The sequence below is a fragment of the Myotis daubentonii genome, chromosome 17 (genome assembly GCF_963259705.1).
Source record: "Myotis daubentonii chromosome 17, mMyoDau2.1, whole genome shotgun sequence".
Classification (NCBI taxonomy): Eukaryota; Metazoa; Chordata; class Mammalia; order Chiroptera; family Vespertilionidae; genus Myotis; species Myotis daubentonii.
The window spans coordinates 19,106,248-19,119,568 of record NC_081856.1 but is presented as its reverse complement, the minus strand read 5'-3'; the positions used below and the strand labels follow the sequence as shown (position 1 = coordinate 19,119,568).

Here is a 13,321-nt window from a genome sequence, read left to right as displayed (position 1 = left end):
AAGCTGCGCGCGTGGGCGCTCGGGCTTCCCTGGGTCGCCGGCTCGGGCGGCGCGCGGCTGGCGGAGGTCTGTGGGCGCAGGAGCGGGGGTCCCGCGTTGCTGGGCTGGGGCCCGCGGTCCGGAGGGGGGCGCTGTGCGTGGGAGGGGCCCTGGACCCCGGGTGCGAGGCCGGAGTCGCTTCGGCGGCGCTGGGTGTGAGGTGATGTCCTGCTGGCGCGGCCCGGAGCGAACACCCGCCCGCTCGGGTTCCGAGGGGACCGGCGCTTGGGTTCTCCAGACTGTGAGGCGGCGGCTAGAATTTGATCCGCGTTCGCTTCATCAGTGCTTTCCGCGCGCTTCCGCGTCTTTTTCTCCACTTTCCCCGCCCCCGCCCCGGACCTCTGCTTTCCCGGCGGGCTTAAGCTACTGAGTCCGGCCGGAGTCACCGCGTCCTGGTGCTCGTCTGGGTGCCTGTCTCCGGTGAACTGGAACATTCCCCTCCTCTTCTCCGGGTTCGGTGTTTGGGTGTGGAACATCCACGCGCGGGCTGGTCACCGGGTCCGGCGTGAAATTATCAACGTCCGGAATCCATCTCCTCTGCGCCAGCTCATTCCTGATGCCCCAGATCGGACCGCTGTCCATCTGTCAGGACGGTTTCAATGGCTGGAAACTGTGGACTCTTCCTCTATTCCAGCCCGTTTCCCCCATGGACAGCGGGCTCTGGCTCCCAAAATAACCTGCGGATCACTTGTTAAAAACGTTCCTGGCTTTTCATCGCCTGTGTGATGACCACGGGCTTCAAAAGTTTTTATACTCTGGTTGGGTCTCTCCCAATCATTTCATTAGCGTCTAGAGCAGCGGTTCTCAACCTGTGGGTCGCGACCCCTTTGGGGGTGGACCAACCCTTTTCACAGGGGTCGCCTAAGACCATCGGAAAACCCATGTATAATTACATATTGTTTTTGTGATAAATCACTATGCTTTAACCCTTTGAGTGCCAACCAGTATCCCAGGAACGATGCTAAAATTGCCAAGGCATTTTTGCTGATTTTACAGCAGTTTAGGGAAAAAATTATGAATCGCAAGTAAATGAAGTTACATATTCAAAAACTTACGGAAACCTTTACTACATTGACATATTTAGCAATATCATCATCACTAATAAAAGCAGACTTAGAACTGGATGCCATTTTGAAGCTTTGATAGCGCTCCCGGCACTCTAGGGGTTAATTATGTTCAATTTGTAACAGTGAAAATAATCCTGCATATGAGATATTTACATTACGATTCATAACTAGCAAAATTACAGTTATGAAGTAGCAATGAAAATCATTTTATGGTTGGGGGTCACCACAACATGAGGAACTGTATTAAAGGGTCGTGGCATTGGGAAGGTTGAGAACCACTGGTTTAGAGGCCCTGTGCACAAAATTTGTGCAATGGGGGCCGGGGGGAGGTCCCTCAGTGTGAGAGGGTGCAGGCTAGGCCGAGGGACCCCACCAGTGCAGGATCAGGGATGGGGGGATGCGGGAGGTTGGCCAGCCAGGGAGGGACCGCAGGAGGACTCCAGGGCGTGTCCAGCCCGTCTTGTTCAGTCACCATCAGCTGGACCCCAGCAGCAACCTAACCTACCAGTTGGTGCATCTGTCCCCTGGTGGTCAGTGCAGGTCATAGCCAGTAATGGGGTGGCCTTAGCCTGTCCTTAGCATATTATGCTTTGATTGGTTGAACGGACGACCAGACACTTAGATATTAGGCTTTTATTATATAGGACTAGAGGCCCGATGCACAAAATTCATGCAAGGGGCTCGGCCCTCACAGCCCCGGCTTCATCCAGAAGGTCGTCTGGACGGTTGTTTTGCTGTTTGGCCGTTCGATCAATTTGCATATCATGCTTTTATGATTATAGATAGCCTCCCTTCTTTCAGCCCCAGAAATCTTATGTCCTAATGAAGCACACATGTATTGCCCTGAACACAGCATACGCTTTAAGATATATTATAGGAACGTATGGCCACAGAGAAATGGACTCTGAAGTTTCCCCCTACGTAATAGCGGAAAGGACAGTCTCAGTTACTTTTCTTTGAAAAGTGGCCTAAACTCCAAGTAGTAGGAGGTCTAAAAACATCTTTTACTCATTTGTATCCCCAGTGCCTAGGACAGTCTGGTATCCAATAAATAGCAAATTTCCAATACATATTTATTTTTTTAATATATTTTATTGATTTTTACAGAGAGGAAGGGAGAGGGATAGAGAGTTAGAAACATCGATGAGAAACATCGATCAGCTGCCTCCTGCACACCCCCTACTGGGGATGTGCCCGCAACCAAGGTACATGCCCTTGACTGGAATCGAACCTGGGACCCTTGAGTCCGCAGGCCAACGCTCTATCCACTGAGCCAAACCAGCTAGGGCCCAAATACATATTTAATAATGAATAAATGTGATGGTCATTATTTCTGACTTCTCTAAATTGACAACTCCTTAAACACAGGATCCACTCTTTTTTTTTTTTTTTTGAACATATTTTATTGATTTTTTACAGAGAGTAAGGGAGAGGGATAGAGAGTTAGAAACATCGATCAGCTGCCTCCTGCACACCCCCTACTGGGGATGTGCCCGTAACCAAGGTACATGCCCTTGACTGGAATCGAACCTGGGACCTTTCAGTCCGCAGGCCGACACTCTATCCACTGAGCCAAACCAGTTAGGGCAGGGTCCGTCCTAACACAAGTATTGGCAGATATTGTTTCCAATTATGTTTGCTGTTCTTTAAATGAATTTTACATACTCCACTCTTGTTACTATGGTTTAATGTTTTATGTTGGTCACTATTGAAGATTTAAAGCCATAAGAGGTTTTATCATCTGATACAACTCTTTCATTTTGATTTCCCCCTAGCAGCCTGGAAATGCTGGGTCTAGTTACTAGACTCTAGTACCAAGTTCTCAGATTTTGTGGATTAACTACACTTTGTAACTTAAATTGAATTTATGAAATAACTTTTGCCACTTTCATTTTTTTTTTTTAAACAACACTTTCAAGAGAACCTCATCATCTAATATTTATTTCAGGCAGCATTTTTTGAATACCTACTTTGTAAAGAGACGTTTGAAGAAAGAAATAATTAAGTTTGAAAGAAATAATTAAGTTTGCAATCTTGTAGAGACCCTTATAACCTAGTGTTGATAAACATGTGATTTGGCAAAAGAAACCACAGTTTTGTTTCCCTTTGGATAGGGATTTCTTAAAGTTGGAAATTTTATGTTGTTTTATCTCACTGTCAATTTTAAGTTGCATAGCTTGTAAAGTTTTATTAGAGGTCTTCAATGTACATTTTACTTAATTTTATTTCTAGGTGTTGTCATCTGTGGTCTTTACCAGCCATTGTGGTTTAATCAATTAGTAACAGAGAAGAATCATTAAAGAGGAGAAAATGTCAAATCTAAAAATGAAAGAGGCAGCCCTTATCTATCTTGACAGAAGTGGAGGGCTCCAAAAGTTTATAAATGATTGCAAATACTACAATGGTATGTTTAGCAAAGGTAACTTTATTTTAGAAACTTTAAAATAAATACCTACATATGACTATCCTCATTTTTATATTTGTGTATTTTTACAGATTCAAAACAAAGTTATGCTGTCTATCGATTCAATATTTTAATAAACCCCTCTGATATTGTTGAATTAGATGCTGAACTTGGAAATCACATTTTACATCATCCTGTAAAAGCTGCTGAAGTTTTTCAGTCAGTAAGTTAAAAAAAGAAATAATTTTATGCCACATGAAATTTTTGGTAACTTTTTTTTTTGTTTGAAATCACAGGTCTGTTTTATTGCTGTTAAGACTCTCTTATTAATTGGACAATTACAGACTGAAACTCAAGTAAGTTTTAGTTCAATTAAACAAAGATAATACATATACAATACTTTTAAAATGACTTGAAATAAATATTTTATATTCTTTTTTGTTTATTAAAATGAAATTTTCTAGGTTCAATAGAATATCTTACATACGCTTCTTTGTTTCCTGTATTATCACTTATAACATTAAACATTTTGATAATAAAATATTTCAAACACACCCCAAAATAAAGGGACTAATATGACAAACCTGCATATATCTGTCACTCAGATTTAATAGTTTATAATATTTTGCTATACCTGCATCATCAACATTTTTTCTGAAATATTTTAAAACAAGTCCCAGATACTCTGTTATTTCACCCCTACATAGTTTAGTATCAACCTCTAAAAATTGTGGACATTTTTCTTATATAACCACAGTGACATTACCACCCCTTATAAAAATAGCAATAATTTCTTGGTATCATTATAATATTTGGTCTGTATTTAAATTTACCCAGTTGGGGCCTCAAGAATGTCTCACAGTTAATGTGTTCAAAACAGGGTCAAAGCAAAAGTCTACACATTCTAATTGGTTTTTACATCTCACTAAATCTCTCTTAGTCTAGAGCCATTTTTCTCCCCCTCCCTTTTGATACCATTGAATTTTTAAAGAAACTAGTTAATTGTTCTATAAAATGTCTCATAATCTATATTTAACTGATATGATCTTGTGGTATTTGACTTGTCCCCCTTTACCCCATATATCTGGAAAATAGAAGTTGGCTCTAAAGGCTTGCTTAGATTCAGATTCAACTCATTTTGACAACAATACATCATAGTTAGTTTCATAGTTCATATTACACTTCATTGGGAGAACTCTGCGACCTGTTGTCCCATTTTAGCAATGCCATAATTCATCATTGAGTTTAGGTGATGTCAGCCAGATCCCTGCAATATACAGTTTCCCTATCAACTTCCACCTAAAGGTTTTTGCAGCCATTGATGATCATTACCTAGAATCTATTATTTCATTAAGTTTGCAAAATTGTGATTTTTCTATTTTAGCATCCTTCAGAATGTATTTACTGAAATTATTCTATAATAGAAGTTTTCTTTCATCATCTCTTTGGTTACCCTGAAATACAATTTGTACAAGAAAGGCAGAATAAATATTTGATTATTTCCATTTATGAATTATCAGAGTAATGAGTTGAAATCTAGCCTCTAATGATGACCAATAGTAATTTTTGTTTTTGTTCTTTTTTGAAAATAATTGTGAGGAACTCATGAATTTTTAAGTATATCTGATATGTTTCAATGAATCTTTGTCATTCTTTTTGATGCTTTTATTATCCTACCTTTGGTCTTTGGGTATCCCTTAAAGTTTGCTCCTATCCCCTTTGGGCCCATCCCATTAGTTGTTGTTTTTTAATTGATTGATTTTAGAGAAGAAATGGGGAGGGGGAAGAGACATTGATTTGTTGTTCCACTTATTTATGCATTCATTGGTTGATCCTTATGTGCTCTGACCAGGATCAAACCTGCAACCTTGGCATATCAGGACAATGCTCTAACCAACTGAGCTACCCGGCCAGGGCCATCCCATTAGTTTGGGGTTTGTTTGTTTGTTTGTTTGTTTGTTTTTGTTTTTCTGTGTGTGTGTTCTTAAATATATTTTTATTGATTTCAGAGAGAAAGGCAGAGGGAGAGAGAGATAGAAACATCAATGATAAGAGAATCATTGATTGGCTGCCTCCTGCATGTCCCCTACTGAGGATCGAGCCCGCAACCCAGGCATGTGCCCTTGACAGGAATCGAACCTGGGACCCTTCAGTCCACAGGCCGACGTTCTATCCACTGAGCCAAACCAGCTAGGACTCATTAGTGTTTTAGAGCTCCCTTGGTTTCTAGCACAAGGAGATGTACCAGGTCCATCTGGTATATTTTCTGCCCCAGACCTGGAATCAGCCATTTCTCCTTAGGAGCTCTGGTTCCTTTTAGTGATAAATTATATTTAGCAATCACAATCTGGGCAGTAGAAATGTTTTATATCTTTTCAGTGACTATATCCAGGAAATGTGTATTTTTTAGGGAAAAATATTAGTTAAAAATTATATTTTCAATTAAAATGTAAGATTTTAAGGGTTTTGCATCTTTAATTGTATATTTAAATACCATTTATGTTTAAAATTTTTATTTCTAATAACACTAACAAATCATTTACTTGATTTACCCTACAAATATACATATATTATAACGCAAGTCCAATTGGATCTGCAGTTTTTATTAATACAATTTTTATGTTCTTATTAGATTAATATCGTGCTGAAGTTAACACATTTACCTTCTCTGCCAAGTTATAGTCTTAATTTTTGTGAGTTTCAACTTGATTATACATCTCAAAGATTTTATATGATGCAAGGGATTGTGATTGCAATGACAACTGTAACTAAGTATACACAAGGAGCAAGATTTCTTTGTTCAGATGAAGCATGCCCTCTTTCAAAAGGTAAATATTAAAATGTAAAATCAAAACATTAAGCAATTTATTGTTTAATCCTAAATCATGTTTACAATTAGTTCTAAAACATTCACAGAGTAGAAAGCATGTTAGAAAATTTGGTATCTCTCAGTGTTTATAAGTTGAAATGCATTCATTTTCCCCCTCTCGTATACCAACTTAACAGGTGCTCTTGTATTGCTGAAGTACTTGTTCTCACATTGTTTCATAAGTGTTTGTTCATGCTGTTCCCACTCCATGCAATATCCTCTTCAACCCTTTGGCTTAACTTCACTTTAGTCCTCCAGGACATCTTTCCCATTCATTCTCATCTCTCAATTGGGTGGGATGCCCTCCTCTTTTCTCTCTGTAAATGAATAATACATACTGAAATTATGTTTCTTAATGTCTCCTATTGAAATTGTCTGTTTAAGTATCTATACACCAGTGCTTTAGCACAGTGTTTAGCAAGAAATAACCATCAATAAATGTTAATTGAACTGTTCTGAACCCACATGCAAAATTGAATTAATTATACTTTGAATTAGATTAATTGTAAAGAACTGAAAATGGATAGCTAAATCCAAAAGCAAATTTAGCTTACTTCTGTTCTCTTCTTTTCAGGATTTCAGTATATAAGAGTGCATGCGCCTGGTGCTACAGAATCTGCAACAGTAAGAAATGACTTTGTATGTAATCTGTGTTCTTCTTCACTTCAAGAAGACAGAAAATTTAGAGTGCTTGGTGGTAAAAAAACGCTTTTACATTTGTAATTTTAATTTTCAATGTAGTGTCTAATATTTTAATGTGGAAAATAAGTTGAATAATACTCTAATAACATTCTTTTTTTGCTCTTTGTGTTAAGATAAACAGATAGTTGAAATAATTACTGCAAAGGCACTTCATGCTTTTCAAGGATATTCTAATACCCAGCCATTTAGGTTTCAATCTCTTACAATTTTCCTAAGAGGTAAGTTCTATTTGAACTAAAAGCAAGTTGCTATGAAATATATAAAATATGTAATTGAGTTACTTATGCTTTTTTATTATAAGTGGTACTTCTACACAGTTGTCCCCCTTTATCTATGGTTTCACTTTCCATGGTTTCAGTTACCTGTGGTCAACCATGGTCTGAAAATATTAAGTGGAAAATTCCAGAAATAAACAATTCATAAGCTTTAAATGGCACACTATTCTAAGTAGCATGATAAAATCTCCCGGGATGTGAATCATCCCTTTGTCCAGTGTCTCCATGTTGTACACGCTCCCTGCCTGTTTGTCACTTAGTGGCAATTGAGGTTATCATATCAACTGTCAAGGTATCACAGTGCTTGTGTTCAAGTAAGTAACCCTTATTTTACATAATAATGCCACATTCACTTAACTTTTACTTATATTGTTATAATTGTTCTATTTTATTAGTAGTAGTGTTGTTAATCTCTTACTGTGAATAATTCATAAATTAAACTTTATCGTAGGTATGTATGTATAGGGAAAAAACAGTATATATAGGGTTTGGTACTATCTGTACTTTTAGGCATCCCCTGGGGGGTCTTGGAATGTATACCCCACAGGTAAGGGGAGACTGCTATAGATTAAAAATAATAGGTCATCTTATTCTTGAGTGTTTTAAAGAGTCATATTTAACTTTATGTCAATTATTTATTTAGTTATACAACATTCACTTAAAAAGATATTAGGACTTGCTATGTCACAAGCACTATACTAAGGCTCAAGGTTGTGATTATTTTACTTATGGGAATGATCTCCCATCATTCAATGTGTGTGTCCTATGTAAATATCAGAGTTATTATTTTAGAATATAGGCTTCATGAGGGTAGGGACTTTGGTTTTTTACTGCATGTAAGGTCATACAGCTAGTACATGGCAGAGCTGTAATTCAAACTCAGGCATTACAATTTCAAAATATATGCTTATTAGTGGCCCAGTGCATGAAATTTGTGCACATTAAAAGGGAATTAATTTAGAGGAAATATTTTTTTTTTAATTTCAACCATGTTTAATTTCTTTTTTTTTTTATTGCTTAAAGTATTACAAAGAGTATTACATATGTATCCATTTTATCCCCCCGCCCTAGACAGTCCTCTAGCTTCCCCTATCTCCCAGTGTCTTATGTCCATTGGTTATGCTTATATGCATGCATACAAGTCCTTTAGTTGATCTCTTACCCCCCTACCTCCTGCCCCCCAACCCTCCCCGACCTTCCCGCTGCAGTTTGACAATCTGTTTGAGGCAGCTCTGCCTCTGTATCTATTATTGTTCAAAAGTTTATAATGGTCTCTATTGTCCATGAATGAGTGAGATCATGTGGTACTTTTCCTTTATTGACTGGCTTATTTCACTTAGCATAATGCTTACAGGAAATATTTTAATACTGCTATTTGCCCTTTCTCTATAATAGAAGTGTCAGAGATGAAAGAAAATTAGTAAAATGTATATGAAAATCTTCCTCCTGTCAGAGTCTGGGGCATGCCGCAGGACCCAGAGTCAAGTCCCCGCCCACCCGCGTGCGCCTCGAAATCGCACAAAACCCAGACCCGGCCGGCCCCACCCCCGTCAAGCCCCGCCAGGCAGGGGCCGCAGCTTTAAGTCCCCCAGCCCAGTGCCAGGTGGGGAGTGCGGGCTGAGGTCCCCCAGCCCTGGCCGGGGTGGGGGGCACGCCTTGATATCCCCCGTCAATCCCCATCAGGTGGAGGGCAGGGCCTGAGGTCCTCCATCAAGCCCCGCTGGGCAGGGGGGCGTGACCTCAGGTCCCTGCTGATCGCTCATTATGGGAACCCCACCTCCACTGTGGGCGCAGCCATCTTGTGATGGCGTTACACGTGAGGGTCAATTTTCATATTACCTCTTTATTATATAGGATAACACTTCATTCTATTATGTAATATTATATGTTACATATAATCCATATATTACAATATCCTATATAATGAAAGGGTAATATGCAAATTGACCCTAACAGCCAAACAACCAGAATCGACTGGTCACTGTGATGTTCACTTACCACTAGGGGGCAGACACTCAATGCAGTAGCTGCCCCCTGGTGGTCAGTGCGCTCCCACAGGGGGAGCTTTGCTCAGCCACAAGTTCCTGCCTACATGGCAGCGCTAAGGATGTCCGACTGATGGCTTAGGCCCGATCCCCCAGGGAGAAGGCCTAAGCTGGCGGGTGGACATCCCCCGAGGGATCCTGGACTGCGAGAGAGCACAGGCCGGGTTGAGGGGCCCCCCGCAAGTGCATGAATTTTCGTGCACCGGGACTCTAGTATAAATATAAATGGCTATCCAGCTTATATTTTAGTAGAAAACCCTTTCTTCAAATAAATTCTTACATAGAACCTAAATAAATTTTTTAAAATTACGTGAATAAAGTTTGACTTTTGGGGGTTCAAATCAGAAGAGATAACCATTTCCTAGACTCCTTGCCTTCATCTTGACCTTTCCTTGACTTCAGGACACATCCATCAAACTCTAAGATTCCATGACACAATTGAAAAACTATTCATTTTTATTTTCCTTTCATTATTTTCTGTATCATTTAATTCAGTGGTTCTCAACCTTCCTAATGCTGTGGCCCTTTAAATACAGTTCCTCATGTTGTGACCCAACCATAAAATTATTTTCGTTGCTACTTCATAACTGTTATTTTGCTACTGTTATGAATCATAATGTAAATATCTGATATGCAGGATGTGTTTTCATTGTTACAAATTGAACATAATTAAAGCATAGGGATTAATCACAAAAACAATATGTAATTATCTATGTGTTTTCCGATGGTCTTAGGCAACCCCTGTGAAAGGGTCGTTCGACCCCCAAAGGGGTCGTGACCCACAGGTTGAGAACCGCTGATTTAGTTGTTGTTGCTAGTTTGGTTGGTTGATTTGAAGTTTTTATTTTCTCAATTCTTGATCCTGAGTCTTCTCTTCCAGGTCTACAGGGTACACCAGTATGCTCTCTGGAACGTAAAAAAAAAAAAAAAAAAAAAAAAAGAGCAAGAGAGAAAAGGATAAAAATGATGATCACTATTTGATCTTCCTCATAGAGAGAAGTTAAACTTTGTTTTGCTTTATAAACCTGTCTTTCCTAGCTTTACAGCTACCCAACTTCTAACTGTAATGGAAGATTAAGATTTTTGGTGTATGTTTTTTTAAATAATGTTTTTGAACTTGTGCAAAATTTTTGCCCAATATGTAAGTATGAGAGAGGAATCTAGTATAATGCAAGAGGGTAGACTTTGGAGATAGGCAGACCTAGATGTGAATTTCAGTTTTGGTAATTTTAGAACTCTATCCTTTAAGAAGAATGACTTTAGCTTTGTGCAAGACACTTAACCTCTCAGTTTCTTCATATATAAAGTGGGGATGACAGTATCAATCTTACACTTTACAGTTGGGTAATGTATAGAATAGTACCTTGCCTGTATTATAGACAGTAATAGTACCTTTTAAAATTATTTTCTCCCTTAATAAAAGTATTATTTATAATGTCATTTTTATTAACATTTCTTGTCATTTAATGTTAAGATATTTTATCTTAAGTAGAATGATCTTGTTTTTCCTTTTGATCATATATAGGAGACTACCTAGTTACTATGTAACATGCTTCTTGAAGTTAGTTCATCATTGTCTATAAGTGTCAAAATTTATCAGCAATAAAATTGCCTCAATTTGCATCATTAATGCCATTCTATATGGATATTATACTAAACAATAGTATCCTTTACAACTAATTCAACTACTGAATTGTTACTAGTTCTAGATCTTTAAACCATATGATCATGTACACGTTTCATTTAGTGAACACATTTTCTTTTGCGTTTAATAATTTTAGATGAATTGGTGAACAAAATGAGTATAGGAAATGAGTATAAAATTATTGGAATTCCAACCTGTGTAAAAACTTTACAAACTTCTGTCTGTATAGAAGCAAACAGCATCACTTTTTGCAATCCAAAAGGTAAGGAAAGTGCTAGTATCATATATTAACAAATATTTAAATTTAAATCCATTTGTTTAGGAAATAAGTATTGGCTGCCTGTGTGCTAGGCACTCTTCTAAGCATGAGGGATACAGTTGTGATAGGACAGTTAAGGTTCCTACACTGAAATCAGATGGTAGACAGTCAGTAAACCTATAAACTAATCAATAAGACAATTTCAGATAATAAATGCTATGAAGGAAATAAAATGAAAATGGGATAATGCAGAACCTTTCCCATATGAAATCTCCTTTTTTTTTTTTTTTTTTTTTTTTTTTTTTAGCTAAACCTTATTTTGCTTTTGGTGTTGTTGTTTTTTTATAATTAGCAATGAGAAAAATATTTCAGGGTACCAAGAGTTAGAGATTAGTCAAAAGGTTTTTCTACCCTAACATTTATTTTCTAGCCTTAACTAGCTAGATCTTAGCTTGTGACCTGAGAGAGCCCAATAAACTATCATCCTTTTCCTCATTTGAATTCTGAACCAATTGAGATATAAGACAAAAGAGAAAGGCAGATGGGGGTCAAAATATCAGCTATCTTACAATTTCTTTAGCAATTTCAATATAATTAAGCATTAGGTAAACGAAAGTGGAGAGCAGACCTCTTTTAACTTGGCACACAAATATTTAAATGTAGCAAGGGCTAGTTAAATTTTGAATAGAGTTAGATTTTTTGAAGAATCCCTAGATAACCATCTGCAAAAATAGAGACCTAAGTAGACTTTAAATGCAAGTTGATTCTAGATACCTCTGCTTATCTTGAAGAGAAAGTTTCTTAATAAAATTAAAATGTTGAAGAAAGAAAGGCACTAATGCACAATGGACATTTTAGTGATCTTTTAAATGTTTTCTGCTGTGAGGTGTTTCAAGATTTATTGATTTAGTAGCAGAACATGACTTATATGTAGGTGGAAAAGTATGCTTTCTCATGCTGAACTCCAGAATTAGGCAAATTTAACCATTCAACTGTGGTAAAAGCTACACTAAGGCAGCCTTCCTTGGTCCATGGTCAGGGGTGAGTAGAAGAAATCATTGCTCTATGATGGTAGCCTGTCAGAGCACAGCTAGAGCACAGTTCAGCACAGGTGCTCTGAGTTCATATATTCTGAATTCTGCTTGACTATGCCAACTGTGGGGGCAGGTTCCTTCTCAAACCCTGCCCCTTGCACTAACTGTCCGGGCCAAACCCCTCTGCCAGGGACTGGACCTTCTTGGACACCAGGTGGTAGACGGAGATGCCATGAGAAGTTGTGGATGTATAAGAATGAGTCTTTCCTATAGAAGCCAGTGGCCATATAGCATCAGACAAAACAGTCCTTCACAGCAAAGTCCCATACAGGTAGCCGCACACCAGCTGATAAACCAAATACATCTTTCTCACAGAGCAGCATCAGTCTCTGTACTCACGGTTATTATCTGAGCAGCTGCCCGCTCAGCAGCTTCCCCGGCCTCTCCAGGCTTTCCTGCACGCGTAGGAGCTGCATGCTCTGAGCCTGCCTCAGCTTCTCCCCGGCGCACCGTGCTGGCTGGCGAACGTGTATCATAGCACTTAGGCCAGCGGTCGGCAAACTCATCAGTCAACAGGGCCAAATATCAACAGTACAACGATTGAAATTACTTTTGAGAGCCAAATTTTTTAAACTATATATATAGGTAGGTACATTGTTACTAATTTAATTAGGGCACTCCTAAGGCTTAGGAAGAGCCACACTCAAGGGGTCAAAGAGCCGCATGTGGCTCGCGAGCCACAGTTTGCCGACCACGGACTTAGACAAAAGAGGCCTCTAGTCAACAGTTACATCAATCATTTTGGCTACAGAAAGGCACGCGTGCACAGTGTACTGTGAGATCACTGTGGCCTTGCACCTGCATATGGTATGTTAGTCTTGAACATTCTGATTAAGGTTCCCATGTTTAGAGTGGCCTTGGCCATCTGGTGTACTATCGATAAGGCCTCCACACTCTAATTAGCCTTGGCTATCCTGTGACT

At 38.8% G+C, this 13,321-nt stretch overlaps 1 protein-coding gene across 1 annotated transcript in view; it reads left to right on the top strand.

Annotated features, from left to right (window-relative positions):
* MCMDC2 (minichromosome maintenance domain containing 2) overlaps window positions 1-13,321 on the top strand; it is a 39,657-nt gene that overhangs the window by 1 nt on the left and 26,335 nt on the right. Inside the window, exons 1-8 of the mRNA XM_059672989.1 lie at window positions 1-66; window positions 3,339-3,510; window positions 3,603-3,733; window positions 3,807-3,866; window positions 6,143-6,338; window positions 6,954-7,076; window positions 7,195-7,299; window positions 11,183-11,308. The exon at window positions 1-66 is cut by the window's left edge and continues 1 nt beyond it. Coding sequence (XP_059528972.1) covers window positions 3,417-3,510; window positions 3,603-3,733; window positions 3,807-3,866; window positions 6,143-6,338; window positions 6,954-7,076; window positions 7,195-7,299; window positions 11,183-11,308 — 835 coding nt within the window. The 5' untranslated portion in view covers window positions 1-66; window positions 3,339-3,416. The remainder of the gene's footprint in view (window positions 67-3,338; window positions 3,511-3,602; window positions 3,734-3,806; window positions 3,867-6,142; window positions 6,339-6,953; window positions 7,077-7,194; window positions 7,300-11,182; window positions 11,309-13,321) is intronic.